Source organism: Gekko japonicus, unplaced genomic scaffold, assembly GCF_001447785.1.
Source record: "Gekko japonicus isolate JY-2015 unplaced genomic scaffold, Gekko_japonicus_V1.1 scaffold1168, whole genome shotgun sequence".
In the NCBI taxonomy this organism is placed as follows: domain Eukaryota; kingdom Metazoa; phylum Chordata; class Lepidosauria; order Squamata; family Gekkonidae; genus Gekko; species Gekko japonicus.
Genome location: NW_015174876.1, coordinates 109,559 through 126,762, shown reverse-complemented (window position 1 = coordinate 126,762; position 17,204 = coordinate 109,559). Strand labels below are relative to the sequence as shown.

The 17,204-nt window shown below is 44.1% G+C and overlaps 1 protein-coding gene across 2 annotated transcripts in view; it reads left to right on the top strand.

Annotated features, from left to right (window-relative positions):
- The first annotated feature begins 1,544 nt into the window (after positions 1-1,544).
- LOC107121845 (Y+L amino acid transporter 2-like) overlaps positions 1,545-17,204 on the top strand; it is a 39,199-nt gene continuing 23,539 nt past the window's right edge. The window contains exons 1-3 of one of the 2 annotated variants that reach the window (XM_015424848.1): positions 1,545-1,613; positions 2,555-2,665; positions 14,066-14,578. In XM_015424848.1, the coding sequence (XP_015280334.1) occupies positions 14,083-14,578 (496 nt within the window). In that variant the 5' untranslated portion in view covers positions 1,545-1,613; positions 2,555-2,665; positions 14,066-14,082. The remainder of the gene's footprint in view (positions 1,614-2,554; positions 2,666-14,065; positions 14,579-17,204) is intronic. The other variant, XM_015424847.1, reaches the window with a different exon arrangement.

Here is a 17,204-nt window from a genome sequence, read left to right as displayed (position 1 = left end):
GTTACTGCATATTGATCGGTCCTTTCATGCACAAGTAAAGGAGTCATTACTAAGGAACATTGTGATTGGGAGGTGGAGTTTCCAGGGATTCTGTGGGAGTGTCTGGTATTGTTGCTAAGATCTCTTGGGTTTCTACAGCTATAGTTCTGTTGCTGGCTGTTCTGTGAACAGAACATAAGATTGCAACACAGTTACTTTGCAATTAGCCCCCAGTACTGTGAGACCATAGGATAAGGTCTGCCCATTTGCCAACTATTTAGTTGTTACGTTTCTTTGTGCCTTTTCCTTAAGGAACTCAAGATTAGACTTTTCAGCCTGCACAGTCTGAGATTAGTTGATTTTGCCAAGGCCATACATCCAGTTCCACTGCTAAATACTTCAAGACTGCTCTGACACTGCTCTGGTGTTGCTGTGTGTGTAAAGAAACATACATGAATGTATGAGAAAGTGCAGGGTAAAGATGCATGTGGTCTTTACTGTGTGATCTGCAGCAAGGGGTGTTTGTGTGCGTGTTTGTCTGAGGACATTTCAGACCTCTACCTGGAAAGCCACAGTGAGTAGTAGGCAACATTGTCATCGTCTACAGTAACTACTGTACTCTACCATACTGTACATTGTCTACACTGTCTACAGTCAATACTGCATTGTCAATACAGTCATTCAGAGGGTCTTACTCATTGTAGGGCAGCATGTTCACATGGCAAGGGACCATTCTTTAAATATCTTCCAAGCTACTACTAACCATTGTAGTGCCCAGTTCTTTCTAGGGAGGGTATGATTGTTAGGAAAGAAGTGTTTCTTATTATGCGATGAAATTTTCTGACCATTGACCCTAGGGTTGTGAATCTCCAGGTGGAGCCTTGAGACCTCCTGGATTTATAATTGATCTCCAGACTACAAAGATCAGTTCTTTGGGAGAAAATGGCTAGTTTGAAGGGCAGATTCTATTGTCTTACGCCCCACCGAGGTTTCTCCCCTTCCCAAACTGCACTCTCCCCAGCTCCCAACCCCAAATCTCCAGGAATTTCTTCACCCAGAGCTGGCGATCCAAGTTGACTTTCCAGCTTGGCTAATTCGGGTCTGCATAAGTGACTCATGAAATTATTTGTTTCTCTCTGAGCCTTGTAGTCACATGGTGAGCACATGACTGCAACCATCATTCTATTCACTGCTCTGAAAATGGGTTGCTTTCTGTTAGTACACTCTAAAATCTCCCATTGTGACCACTTCAGTCAGAAACTGCATTGCACTAACATCAAAGGTGATTCCAAAACACATTTTAGAGAACTCAACCCTCAAACAACTAGAGAATTTCTTCGCATGCTGCAAATTGAGTTCATTTCTAGGAATACTGGCTTGAGCCCCGACAGTTTTATTCATTAGTAAACTTGAGTTGTTCGGCTGAAAAATAGTTCGCTCCTCTTGTTGATTTTATTTTTTCTGCTATGGGGACACAAATAGCAGCACACAGAGAGAAGGGGCCATTCATAGTCGTATCACTTACCACCTCCCATCACACAGCTGCTTGATTGCTTAGTCCCTGAGGTCACTGTTCTGTTCCTGAAGTTACTGCTGCCTTATGCTAAATGAAGCAGGACATCGGTTATACACGGGTAAGCCTCAACCTCCTCTCTTCAATTTCCCCCCTTTATTGTAGACTAATGATAGTGTTCTCCTATTGATATTCTTAAGTGAGATGACCTGGGGACTGGTCATTTTAAGGGCAGACTGTGTGTTATTTTAAAATATGTTTAAATAAATAGAAACTGTGAATATTGTGAGCAGTAACAGCTAACGATCCGCGCTCACTCCTCCCTTTTGCCCCGATGGTACGTGTCAATTTCACACAAGCTGCTGCGTGGCCGCATTTTGCCCCGCAGCTTTGTGCGATTTTCCCCGTGTCTACTCAATCCTCAAAAAACAGGATTGAGTAGACACGGGGAAAATCGCACGAAGCTGCGGGGCAAAATGCGGTCGCGCAGCAGCTTGTGTGAAATTGACACGTACCATTGGGCCAAAGAGAAGAGTGAGCGCGGAGCAGCACTTGTGGGAAATCACCCACAATTTTCAAAGAGGAATGCTCTTTTATACAGGATAAGAAGCACTGTTCACTTCTACTGAAATTGGGGAAACATATTTGTTTTGCTCGGTGTGATGTCTGGTGGGGGTTATTTTTTGTGACGCTGAGCCTTGTTTTGTATATTTGGCTTGCTCTTGGTTTGGCAAGCGCTCACATAATAAACACTTCATTTACAGCTTGCATTTGGTCATGCTCAACAGCTATGTTTTGAAGCTTGATACAAGCATGACTGAATTTTCAGTGCTGTAGCTGGCACCATTTGCTCAGTGGCTGGTTTAAAAAAAAAAAGAATCTTGTACCTTTAAAAACTAACATTTTTATTGTAGCATAGGTTTGGGCACTGAGATCTGTGAGCCAGCCTAAACTTATACCACAATGCATCAGTTAGTTTTTAGGGTGCCTCAAGATTCTTGGTTACTTCACCTGCTGTAAACTAACACAACTGCTCTGGGATTGGTTTTATATTTTCCACAGACATTCACCAGTCAACTATTATGAGCTTTTCCTCCCACCCCAAGCTAAATTATTCCATATTATCTACACAATTTTATCCTCCCTTCCGCCAACTGTAAACCATCTTGTGAGGTAAGTAAAGCTTAGAGAAAGTCACACAGGGAGCCTCAGGATGGAGTGGGAATTTGAACCTACGTCTCCTGCTATCCTAATCGAAAACCCTAACCATTATAATCTTCAAATTCAGATTTGTAAATACAGTCATCATTTAATTAACCATACTGAATCATGATAAAGAGGAAGCAAAACATCATGACTGTTACACAACTCTGTTCCCTAACACATGCAACTAAAGGAGGTGGGAAAGGTGTGGTGGTAATCCTGAGGTGAAAGAATTGGTAGTATAGCTTCAGGCAACAAGTGAAGGTGCCAGTTTTGAATGCTACTCCAAATAGAAAAGTAGAATACCATGAAGAGAACTGTAATCCCACACTCTGCATGCCATGTTGGTGTTGTATTTGAAGGATTTTGTAATTTACCATTTGCACACTGAAATGAAGCAGTCCATTTTGTCAGCTCAGAGTCCTGTGATCTCATTCTTTTGCATGTATGAACCAGGCCTAAGTCAAAATCACAAAGGCCGCTTTAATATAGACGTTTTTCTCTGCCTTTGCCTGTTTTGAGGACTCATTCCATAACCAGGTTTTCCCCATCCTCAGCATGCTTTGTCCAAGCTAGTTTACTACTGCCTTCCATGTGGATACTCTGTTACCAATATTGATGCCTCTGCATTTGCAGAAGCAATGACTGCAGAATGGAACATTCCCTCCATTTGGATGCAGCCCAGTCTTACGAAGCCAGTGCTGGATAATTTCAAATCGTAAATCTTTACAAAATTATGAGGAATTCCTTTTTCTTTGGCTCTAGCATTCTATATGTAGGAAAAGTCGCTAATAGCCAACCCACCACTCCCACCTTCACTGTTTACTTAGAAGCCTAGAATTCTTAGCCCTCTTAGGTCAGCAATAAACACTCTAGGGACTGTGTCTGTGGGGGGGGGGAGGAACAGTCAGTGAGAGCAGGAAAACATCAGCTACCAACACGTCCTGCGGCTCCCATAACATGGAGGGGGGGGGCCCTCACACTGAAATACTTGGGGGGGGGGGTGTTACAAAAGTCAAACCACGGGTCTTGTTGAAGACCGGTATTTATAACATTTCCCACAACAGCCTGAAAAAGTTAAGGAAAAAAAATTACTGTGCTCAACTGACATCTTACTTTTTATCCAGTAAAGTCAATGCAAGATGATCATACCATTTCCAGTTATGTGTGGAAGGTTAGAGTGGATGCACCATATCAGAGATGCCTACTAGCGAGTACTGGGATTCATTTCTGTTATATGAGATGATCATATGACACTCCTTTTAGTATGGCAATCGTTGTCATATGGTCACATGGTATCATATAGTCAGGCTTCTGCAACAGAACTGAATACTATTCTGCTTTCTGGCACGTCTGATATGATGCAACTTTTTGGTAAGATCCACTCTCATTTGGATACCATGGCCTCTGCAACTCAATCTCAGAATGGGATCAGACGCTTTACTGCTCTTATAGCCTGATAATTCTGGTATAGTGCATGGAATGGAGTAGTCATGTGCTATAGCCCAAAGACTACTTGCAACTCTCCCCTTTTAGGTCCAGGTGCTTGAAGCAGGATTTTTTGGGAGAGAGGAGAGAGACAAAGCAAAAAACAATGGTGTAGTGGGAAAACAATTGTATTCCAATATAATAATAACCCCTGTGCATTTCACATTGAGCTTCCTCAGGAAAATCTGAGAAGTATTAAAGCAGCAATGCTGTCACTAAACTAGCTTGGGAGATACAGCTCATCTATATCCATTTCAGTTTTGTGTCTGGTTTGGTTTTGACACCCAAATTTGTTCAGCCTCCTGAGAATGACCTTTGCTGGGTTCTAGATGGGGTTACACTCCCCCACTGAAGGTAGTGATACCAGGGAGACCAAGGGTGTCTCTGTCCCATAGTCAGTTTGGAAACTAGACTGAAAAGGATCCAGACAATCTATTTAATCCATCAACTAAATCCACCAACAAATATAATTCAGTTGCAACCACACACTTGAGTACCATTCCTCCCCCAAATGCAAATTACAGTCCACCCATTGTTTAAGTCCTGTGGGTTCCAAGAATAGTTTCTTTAATAATGGACTCACTATTGTTCAGGGTTAGTAGAATTACCACACCTTGTTCAACATGCAGATTTTCTATTATCTGGTCCTCAGTCCAGATTTTCCAATTGCCTGTATTCTTTTTCTGCGTTAGAACATGTAGTATCAGAGGTCCTGTGACTCTGAACTTCTGACTGTGATAAATGAGTCTAAGTGATCTCCAAGAACCAAGGGCAAATGAGGTTATGCTGTAAAATGATCTAGTTACTCATTCAAATTAGCCTCCTGCATTTGTTTGCATTCCTCCTGTAAGGAAGCACTGACCCTTAGAACTACTCATGCCAAGATATGAGCAATGAAATAATGCCCTTTCACACATTTTGTGTCAAGAGTGTAAAGTTCAGACCTCATTATAAAAGTCAATCACTGAATTATCTTTGATTTCAAAGGGCATCAGGATGAAATCCGAAGACAAGACTGTGTGAGAACAGAGATGTCAGTACAAACTTTATTTTAGCACAGATATCTACTGAATGGGATCAGTGCATCAGTATTTTTAGGGCCCAAAAAAAAATTCCCATTTTTTTCCCCTTTGTGAAAATAGATCCAGGTGGGCAGCCATGTTGGTCTGAAGCAGTAGAACAAATGTATTTATTTATTCATTCATTCATTCACATTTATATCATGCCCATCCCGTAAATGGGCTCAGGGCGGGTTACAACATTTACATAAATACAATATAATTTTAAAACACATTATAAGCATATAAAATCAATAATCATAGCTTGCTGTAGGGAGAGTCCGGCCCATTGGTGTAGATAGGTATGACTGGTTATTAGTGGGTGGGAGACAGCAACCTCGGGGGGGGGGCATGTGTGGATGCCCACTGCCTCAGCCAAAAGCCTGGCAGAACAGCTCCATCTTGCAGGCCCTGCAGAATTGAATAAGATCCCGCAGGGCCCTGATCTCAGTAGGGAGCATGTTGCACCAGGTGGGGGCCAGGGCAGAAAAAACCCTGGCCCTGGTTCAGGCTAGGCGGACCACACAGGACGACACGTCAGCAGGCACGCCACCTCATTTTGTACCAGCTGTAATTTCCGGATCAGCTTCAGATCCGGATCAGCTGCGTACAGCGAGCTGCAGTAATCAAGCCTGGAAGTGACCATTGCATGGGTCACTGTAGCTAAGTCCTGGGGAGAGAAATACGGCTTCAGTAGCCTGATCTGCCTAAGATGGAAGAATGCAGATCTGGCCACTGCAGCAACCTGGGCCTCCATAGATAAGGAGGAATCCAGCGTTACTCTCAGGCTCTTCACTGGCTGGGCTGGCACCAAAGGTGCCCCTTCCAGTGTGGGAAGTCTGCTGCTCACCTCCATACCCCCATGACCCAGGTATAGGACCTCCATCTTTGATGGATTTAGCTTCAATTGTCTCTGCTGCAACCATCCAGCCACAGCGTCCAAAGCCTCAGCCAGATTTCCAGGAATGGAGGACAGGTGACTGTCTATTGACAGATAGAGCGGAGTGTCATCAGCATACTGATGGCAACCTAGCCCATAATTCCTGACTAACTGGGCAAGGGGGTGCATATAGATGTTAAATAACATTGGTGAGAGGATCGCCTCCTGTGGCACTCCACATTCTAGTAAGTACCACAGGGAGACCCTCTCACCCAGCACCACCCTGTGTCCCCAACCATGGAGAAAGGAGAACCATTTCAAGGCAGTCCCCTGAACACCTACATTGGCGAGGTGGTGGGTCAAAAGATCATAACCGACCATATCAAATGCTGCCGTTAATTCTAACAACAGCAGCAGCACTGACCCGCTTCAATGCAGATGTCTACAGAGGTCATCTGTAAGGGCGACCAGCGCTGTCTCCATCCCATGGCCAGGACAGAAGCCGGACTGGAAAGGATCAAGGATGGAAGCATCATCCAGGAAGGCCTGGAGTTATTTGGCCACCACTCTCTCAACCACCTTACCCAGGAGTCAATTTTGAGTCAAGTGGAACCTTTAAGACCAACAAAGGGTTATTCAAGGTATGAGCCTTCATGTGCATGCACATGAAAAAAGTGTGAATGCACATGAAAAAAAGCTGGAAAAGTGTGCATACACACGAAAGCTCATACGTTGAATAAACCTTTGTTGGTCTTTGTGAAAAAAGCTTATGAAATGTTCCCCAGTCCACAAAAAGTTGTGCCATAATAAATCTTTTTAGGTGCCACTGGACCTTCTTGGTGCACAAAAATGCAGCTACCCTTCTGGGAATCTGAACCAGTTAATAAACATGCCTTGTGATGTCTGAACTTGTAGCACCCATAATAGACTGGGAGAACGAGGCACTTTAATGCAGAGCTATATTAAAAACCTATAGGAATATTGTGTGATAAGAAGTAAGTTTTAGAAGCAGGGGAACTTAGAGTCACCCCCCCCCCCCCAGTTGCCAAGCCCTTCTGGCAAGAGACACACTTTAACTTTGTTTCAGTGTCCTTGGAACAAAGTCTTCAAAGCCAAATTTCCAGTAAGACATGTAAGGTAATGCCTAAGCCATATGAGTTACCCATTATTGCTCAGCCTCCTATTAATAATTAAAGGGGGTGGAAAGGACCAACAAGCTGCAGCCCTGTGGCAACCCGTGGGCTTCCTTGGTGGTCTTCCATCCAAGCCCTGACCAGGGCTGACCCTGCTTAACTTCAAAGATCCGACAAGGTCAGGCTAGCCCTGGGCCATCCAAGTCAGGGCAATAATTACCAGCGAACAATGAGGGTTTTAAATTTCAAACCAGACCCCATAAAACATTTTCTCTTTTGTTAGGCAATAGCTGTGTTTGTATTTGAAAGGTAAATGCCCACAGACACAAAGAGAGGTGGGCCTCAAGCTGGTACTGAATCCAAAGGATTTGCATTTTATCATTGCTGCTCACCAAGGCAAAAATGTCAATTTCAGTACCAACTTCATTGGGCTTTTCAAGGATTTTGTTGAGCAAGACTAATTCGGTAAAAGGATCTGGCTGGTTTTATTACCATGCTTTTCATGTTTATATAGTGTTGTAGGCTTGGGTTTTGAATACTTTGACAAAAGGAATGGTAATGACTTATTGTCAATATCTCCTCAGTGGGTCTTACGGATCAGAGAAAGGGTCTAGCCAAGTGCACGTCAGGGCTCGGAAGAGAGCCCACTGAAGGAAAGGGAGCGGATGTTTTTCGTGGGTAAAGAAAGCACAGCTTAGATGCTGGAAGAGAAAGAGAGGAGCACATATACACTGCTATGGGTTGGGGTAGTGGATTTGCTGGGGAGCCTCTATGCCTCCACCTGTGTTCTACTTGCACATTGGTAAATAAATCAAATGCTACAAAATGCCATTCATCTCCAGTGCTCGCTCTCCTACAAAGGGAACCAGCTCAGGTACAGCACTACCTCTGGAATATCTAACTGTTTGGGAAATGGAGGTCCCAGTCAGACGAGCCAGATGATCCGCTGCCGAAGGGAGGCAAATCATAGCCGGAGCAAAAAGAACCGCGGGAGCGTGATCTGACATGCCCCCGCAGCTCCGTGCTCCGGCAGCCGATCACACGGTGCACAGCAAAGCAGCAGTAGTGCGGTTGTGCGCATGTGCGGGATGGGGAACGGCGCCAGCTGCAACAGCCTACCGGCGCTTCCCCGACCAGACGCCTTCCGTTGGCCCGCATCATCCGGTAGGTACTGCTGTTTTGCTAGTACCTTTTTGATGTGCGTTTGTGGGCCTAAGGGACGGATCGGGGATGGGTGCGCGCCGCTTCCTGGATGTTGCGGTGTGATCGCACCCACTTGATGCACCCCCAGTCCGTCCCTCTTGCGGATCAAATCCTTCCATGTGACTGGGACCGGAGAGTGGGAGTGTAAGAATATCATTAGGGCCAAAACAGCCATGATGTAGATGCATGCATGCATCTGTGATGTGGTTCAAGGCTACACAGAATAGGACCCTTTAACAGCCCACACCCCTGATTTTGCTAACTGGTACCAGGCTTCCCATGCTGTTACTAGTATTCTAAAGGAAAAGGAACAGGCTATCTTTTCCACTTTAAAACTGCTCATAACAGTGCGAGGAGCACAGGTGTCATTAGTGACACAGCCTGAGTCCAAATTGTGCAATTTACCTTTTATAGACTGAAGTGAAATCACATCTGCTTTTGGCCCCAGGTATCTAGTATCGAGATGCTATGGTGTCATGTTCTCCTTTGGTCTCTCTCTCTCTCTCTCTCTCTCTCTCTCTCTCTCTCTCTCTCTCTCTCTGTGTGTGTGTGTATTTAAGATGGTATGTCTCTTGCATGGAACTCCTAAACTGTTGAATCCTTTCTTGGCCATTTGTAAATTGATCAGTGCTGTATAAATTAATTCTATTAATAAATAAATTAAATTATATCATCATATATTCAAATAGTGACGTGTGCCCCATCTGCAGATTCTTAAATCTGCAAATTGGGGATACACTCACACATAATTCTGCAAACGCGGGGGACCCTCCCCAGGCTTACAGAAAAATCAATAAAACGAAAAAGGGGGAATTAAAGCCCCCCAAAACAGAACAGTTGACCGCACAAACGCAAAGAATTCTTCTCTCAGTGCAGGCAGGCAGGGGAAGAGGCTTCTTGTCAGCCACTGAGACAAAGCTCCTGGGTAGCTGGGCTAACCTGGCATCAGGCAGGCTGAGGGGACATGCCATGGCAGCAAAGCAGAGGTTGGGTGGGCATCTCCCTCACAATTCTCACAGGTCCCTGCTTGTATAACCCTAACAGTGGCTCAGTCTGCTGCAACAGCAGCTAAATTAGATGGGATTTTGTGAGCTACGACATAAGCTACAGAGGTAATTAGTATAAAGCCCAGTAGCACTTTTAAGACTTACAGACTTTATTGTAGCATAAGCTTTCAAGAAACACGTCTCTCTTCATCAGATGCAATGAAGGGTATGAAAAAACTTGCCAGAGGTAAATAGGCAATAAGGGGAGGGGGGAGAGGATGCAGAAAGTGCCATGTAAATGCAAAGCAGTTGCAAATGTAATGAAAAAAGTAGAATGCGCAATCCAGGCTGGGTGTGACCCCTTCCTTCTATTGATGAATCTGAATGAAATACCTGAAAGGCAGTTACTTCTGGTAATGAGATAACCATCCAAAGTCTCTATTCAATCCTAGTCTGACTGAGCCAAATTTACATATAGATTCCAATTCAGCAGCTTCCCATTGGATTTTGGTTTTGAAATGTTTCTGTTGAATTATGGCCCCGGTCACACGAAGAATTTGCCACGTGAAAGGCACGAATGTTGGGCGGAGTTTTGGGGTGCGACCACACCGCAACATCTGGGAAGTGTAGCGCACCCGTGGCATCCCGCCGAAGATGTGGAGTTAAAAAGTACCAAGGAAAGTGCACTAGTATCCGGAAAACGCACGGTACAAGCGGGTGTCTGATCACAGGAGTGCTAGTATCCCGTGGCATCTGGCACCCATCCACGTCCCATCGCAAACCGGATGTTTTTCGTAAGCGCATGCGCACAAACATGAAACTGAAAGCAGTGCTGCTTCGCAGAACTTTGCATGCACACAAATGCGAAACACGTGTGTGATCGCGCTGCACTGCTTCTTTGCCACACTGCAGCATCGCCGTGTGATCACCAGCTAACAGCTGAAGCACGGAGACTTGGGGGACCGTGTGATCGGGCTACCACGCTTTATTTTGCTTTATTTTGCCCAAGTTATCTGGCCCATGTGACCGGGGCCTATGGTGACCTTTAAGTCCTTGATGTAATGTCCTGGTAGATTGAAGTGTTCTCCCACTGGTTTCTGTATTTTGCCATTTTTGATGTCAGATTTGTGTCCATTTATTCTTTTGTGTAGAGGTTGGCTGGTCTGTCCTATGTACAGAGCAGAGGGGCATTGTTGGCACATGAGAGCTTATGTCACATTGGAGGGTGAGCAGCTGTAAGAGCCGGAGATTGTGTAGTTGATGCCATTGGTTCCTGCAATCATATTTTCTGGGTAGATATGTGGGCAGAGTTGGCATCTGGGTCTGTTGTAGGGTCTGGTTCCTGTGTTGGTGACTCCGTTAGATGGTTCATGGTTGTTAGTGAGACGTTGTTTGAGGTTGGGGGGCTGTCTGTAGGCAAGGAGAGATCTTCCATCCAGGGCTTGTGAGAGAGAAGCATCATTTTCTAGGATGGGCTGTAGATCACTGATGATACGTTGGACTGGTTTGAGCTGGGAACTATAGGTGACTACCAGTGGTGTTCTGTTGTTGGTTCTTTTTAGTTTGTCCTGGAGTAGGATGTTTCTGGCTACTAGTCTGGCCCTGTGAATTTGTTTCCTCATTTGGTGGGTACTGCAGTCCCAAAAAAGGTAATTAGAATATTTACACACCTTTTAAATTTCTCTTGATGTAATCTGTTGTTACAGGTTATGGTTTTATATATGTGTTGTTATGTTGTGAAGGATTTTGCTTTCCAATATAACTATTTACATTCTTTTTCCTTTTTGTCAGTTAACTCCCTGCCTCCATAATCCAATAACATTGACTAAGAATCAAAACAGACAAGATCTTCATTGATCTTGTTGTCCAGTGTTGTCAAAGAGTAAATTTAAAGTGTACATGGACCCAATTCTAATTGGGGGTTGCATGAAGAGAAGAAAAGGGGTTTAATTCTTTGATAGGTGCATGGCTTTTCCTACCAAAGCCACACCCTTCCTGCAGGCCTTGGAAGGGGGAAAAAGACCAAAAAAAAGAGTGTCTGTCTTTTTCCCCTTCCACAGCTAATAAAGGTTGGGTGAAGACACCTTCAGTATGCAAAATCATGCAGGGAAAGGAGAATGAAACAGTCCGTGGTCATGTGGCCGGCATGACTAAACACCAAGGCGCACGGAACGCTGTTACCTTCCCACCAAAGTGGTACCTATTTATCTACTTGCAATTTCTTGCTTTCGAACTGCTAGGTTGGCAGGAGCTGGAACTAGAGACGGGAGCTCACTCCGTCATGCAGCAACTCGGGTCTTGAACTGCTGAACTACTGACCTTCCACAGCCTGCAGTTCAGCATCTTAACCACTTGAGCCACCGCAGCTCCGAACAAGCCTAATACTTATCTTTAAATGACACTTGGAGATCCATGAAGTGTGCCATGTCAGATTTTTCCTCTGCTTTTACTGGGAGCAGTTCTTTGGAGATTCAGAACCCTTTGTCCCATCTGTATCCAGATATACTGCCCCCTCCCAAGGCAACCTTCCAAGAAGATAGGGATTCATTGAGCATGTGAGAGGCATGAATCCACTTTTAGGGAACCCTAGCTTTTCACCCTTCTATCACAGTAACTTTGCTGCCACCATCCAGACTACCCACCCCACATCATATATCCCTCACAGTGGCCCATCACACTGTGAGTGGGGTGCTGTATGGGTGGTGTACAGGCATATGGCGTAATTATCCCCTTCTTCTCTGCCTGCTAACCCTCTAGCTTGGTTAGGTCTTTGCCCTCTGTATGAATGAACAGCCAGGACCATGGGTGAGCATTTTAAGCACAGTTTGAGATAGTTAAAATGAAAAACATATATCTTTATTTGATTGGAAAACACTCCTATCCCTAAGAACATAAAGGCAATTGGAATGCCTAGCAAAACAAGGCTACAGGTATTACAGAAACTAGCAAAAGAACCAAAATCAAGCACTCACTAAATTCTCTGAACACTGATTTTACCCTGGCATTACTCTGCAAAGAAATGGGTGCAATAGAGCTGAAACTTACAAAAATAGAAAAGAGTAAGAAAAAGTGAGCAGTAGCTCATGAAAGCTCATACCCTGCCACATATTTTGTTAGTCTTTAAGGTGCTACTGGACTCTTGCTGTTTTCTACTGCTTCACACAGACTAACATGGTTACCCATCTTGATCTATCTTATAAAAACAGAATGGTTATTGCAGACTTTACTTAGCTTTTCTGTCTGTTTCTGGAAGAGTACTGCTTGACCTATCCTGAAATGGGGGCTGTCCAGCCAGTGGGCTTCTAACCATTGTGGGCATCTAACCATGATGCCAGGGGGTTTTAGGGACTATTCAGTCAGGATATCAATAGTAATACATTTTGCATTTCTTTTTGTCAGTATAGCAAATGGTAATTCAATCTACAGCCATAAATGGGGATTTTTCTCCCCTGCAGATAATTGGAAGTTTTTATTACCTGGTTCCCATATGATCTGAGGGTGCTGGGGTGGTAAAAATAGCTTGTGTGTGTTATTTCACAACAGTCACACATTCCTTATCTACTGCGCAGCTCCCTCCAAGAGGTTCCTGTTCTCACCCTTTTGCAGACCTGCAGCTTTTCTGTTAAGAAATTAGTACATGGGATCACAGTTCTTTCAGACAGTGAATATGCCTACTTAAATAGCTTGGGGGGTCATATTATTAAAGAGAGGGGAAATTGGGAGAGGCTGTTTTGGGGACTCTGTGTCCACTGCCTTAACCACAAGATGAAGACTCAGTTCCCCCTATTCATTATTCTCCATTGTAACTACCAATGCCACTGTTTCCAGTTGCCGTGTGAGAGGAAAGTGCTCTGCCAACAAGGAAGCCAAGGAATGATGTCTTTCATGCTGCCCTGCTAACCAGTCAAATGGGAGTGGTGTTGTATTGAATGAAAAGCGGGAAAGGTTGATAGCAGGTGCTAGACAATCGCAGAATGAGCTCTCCATCTGGTGATTGATGAGGGACCTTGTTCTTAGGTTGCCCGGTGACCCATATACCTCATTTGTCTAATTGGGGGACTGCCCCCACTTATTGCCATCAAGTCACAGCCAACTTATAGCAACCCCGTATGCCATCCTCAAAAGTTCATCGTTGGTTATTATGGAACATTATCGAATAAGTGGGGAAAAGATGCTTGTGGTATTTGGCTGCTTGGTAAACAGAGCACTACTGCCACTTATTCTCTGACTAGGGGCTACCCAGATGGCTGGCTGACTGACTGACTGACTGACTGTCTGTCTGTCTGTCTGTCTATCTATCTATCTATCTATCTATCTATCTATCTATCTATCTATCTATCTATCTATCTATCTATCATCTGTCTGTCTATCTGTCTATCTAGTACTGCTCATACAGCTATCACCTTAAGCAGAAAATAGAACAAAAATATTTTAAAAGACCTTACTCAGTATTATTTCTTTCCCAGATGACTTATCTTTAAGTATGGCTATATCCACCATGCAGTAAGCTCTTTTGGAGATACCATATAGGAGATACCAATTGTCTGTGTCTTCTGTCCTTTGTGATGGCATTTTTTTACAAAAAAAAGACAAAACATTATCTCATTCTGCTTCTTTCCCAGGTAATAATTAATTGAAGATGACGGACCCTTGGATAATAGGTTGCAACAAAAATAACATGCCCAAGACTGAACTGGCCTTGGTGACAGAGAACAAAAAAGAAAAAATGCAGATGAAACAAGAAATCTCTTTGCTCAATGGCATTTCTTTAATAGTTGGGAACATGATTGGTTCTGGAATATTTGTGTCCCCCAAGGGAGTTCTGATGTACAGCGCTTCTTATGGACTTGCACTCCTCCTCTGGGCTCTTGGAGGGATCTTTTCATTGTTTGGAGCACTGTGTTACGCTGAACTGGGAACATCCATTGTTAAATCTGGAGCAAGTTATGCCTACATTCTGGAAGCGTTTGGCGGCTTTATAGCCTTTATCAGACTATGGTCTTCCTTGCTCATTATTGAGCCAACCACTCAGGCTGTTATAGCCATCACTTTTGCTAACTATATAGTTCAACCAATATTTCCATTCTGTGAGCCACCCTATGGAGCAGTTAGGTTGATTGCAGCTGCTTGTATCTGTAAGTAAAATGAGAGTCTGTCGGTGCGACTATTTTGTTTGATTGCAAAGGTTCAGAAGGTCCACTTTCATTTGCCTTTGGGGATAGGGGAGACATTGGTAGAAAAGAGTTTGGCTTCTTCCCGTTTCCTCTGAGAAAAACACAAGATTTCAGTTAACAGATGTTGCATGAAGATGAACAAAAAAATTAAGGTATTTAGGAGTTGCCCGAGAATAGTAGGGCTGGGAATGAATGAAAAATCTCTGCCCGAGTCTCTGGACAGTCACTTTCTATCAATATCCACTACAGAGCAAGATGATCTAATGTGTTTAGTCTGTATAATGCCTTATATGGGTGACTGAAAGAGATAGGAAACTGAAACCACAAAGGGAATCTTCAAAATAACTACCGTATTAGATCAGAAACACTCCTGAGAGTCATAAATAATTCTGCTCAGATTTTGAGCATACTGTATCTGGATTTCCCTAGTCTGGTACAGCAAGACAATATTTAGTTCTTATTTTGTAGGGACAATGTTCATAGGCCACTTCAATTATTTATATTTTATTTGTATATTTAAATACCTGACTTTTCTCCCAACTGGGACTCAAAGCAGATTGCGACATCATTCTCTCCTCCTTTGTTTCATCCAAGTTACAGCAATAACCCTGTGAGGTGGATTAGGCTGAGAGAGAGTGATTTACCCAAGGTCACCCAGTGAGCTTGCATGGCAGAGTTAGAATCCAAACCTGCCCAGGTCCTAATCCGATGCTCTAACCACTACACCACCACTGATTCCCCTTCATTTATGTGTGCATTATTGTATATATTTCAGTTACATGTCTGATTATACATTCTCAAGCTGTATCACCATGGTGAGCTACTCGAAAGCAAGAAAAAGTCTGCCCACAGTATAACCCATCCTTTGACAATGATCCTATGACCTAACTACTGTTTTCCCCATTTTGTAGATGGAGAAATGAGGCTGAGAGTTAGTCTTCCCAAAAGCAACATAAGGCATCTATGGCAGAGCTGAGCCTTGAACTCTAGGTCCCTCGAAACCAAGTCCAACTCTCTGTCTACTGGCTGCGACAGGACTTTAATTTTCTCTGTTGTGAGCAATCATTTTTATCTTTAAACCTCAAATGTAGATTGACAGCTAGTGCTCATTATAAAACAAATCTCCTGTAACTACTACCTCATGTCATACCAGAATCCAGTTTGTTTGCCTAGTTTTGCCTAGCTACCTAGTTTTATATGCTATAAAGGGGAGTGTAATTGCCAAAGGGTCTATTTTACATGGTTTTTGGTGATAAGCAGTGTGCTCAACTAAAGCACATTTCATAGGAAGCTGCAACTTTCTCTTTGAATGCTAGAGGGCACCAAAAGAATAAGAATCTCTCAACTGTATTTTCATCTTGCAAATGAAACAGCCGGAGTTGTAAAAACAGGATTGTTCCAGGTTTTGCACTCATATTTCTTTATTTAGATGGTTTCCACTTTTCCATAAATTGTGGCAGAACTCACTAGAAATGTGCAATTCAGAGTCAGAAATATCCATACTCACTGAATGGTGCTATATTCAGAGTGAATGATATGAATTATATGATGATTTCCAAGTTGGAATTTTATTGTTCCATATTTTCATAATAATTCCTGATATTTGGAGTTCTATTGACACCTACAGAAAGCAGGATAGGCTGCCTGCAAGAAGACAAAAGTGAAATCTATTCCTCAGACAAGCTGACCTGGTTGCTTGAGAAAGGCAAATGAAACATTCCCCAGACAGCCTAGCATCAAGGCTGGTGACAGCAGAAAGCTCAGTGTCCCCTGATATGTGTTGCCATGGTTTTGCTGGAAGGGGGACATGGCAGAGGCAGATGTGGAGGCACACATGCAGAAGCCCTGCAAGCCGAAATAGACTGATCCCCTGGACTTACTGGGCTGAAAAGGGCTCTGTTGGGGGAGGTCTGATTGAGGTAGCAGTGGGAGGGATCTCTTGCCCACCAAAAAGTGAGCCCAGCAAGTGGGTGTTCTGTTAGGCTGGGGACGTTGTCAGTCATTCCTGGAACCTGGATCTGTGGGGAAACTGGTCCTCCCCCCCCCCTTAAGATCAATCTACCATTACTGGGCTTTCCCTGAGGTGCCTTTTCAGTAAGAGGGAATGGCACACTCCAGTCCATAGTGCAGGGTATGCCATGCTTCAGTCTGCTGCCTCCTCTTGCTGCCCCTTCCTTTCTTCCAACTGCTGCTTCAGGACTGGGCTCACTCATTCAGCTGTGCTGTGCTGTGCTGTGCCCAATGCTGTTGGAGTAATTCCCACCCTCTCACCACTGTCTATCCACCTGTCGCTCCAGTCTGCCTGTCAGTGCTGCCCACAGCGTATTTTCCCACTCCACAGCACCAGCTCTCCCCTGCTCCACTGTGCCATGCCCAGTGCTCCCTGGTGGCATTTGCACACATTACAGTTCTTTCCTAATGCCTGGCACTGCCGAAGAGTTGCCAGGTACCCGGCAGGAAAGGGAGACCTAGCCCTGCTTTTCAGCCATGTTGCTGGCAGCAAAAAGAGCCCTAGGCTGGAATCATCGGCAACATGGCGACATCTCTTACGGTGCACACCATAACTTCTACCACAGTGGTTTTGCCC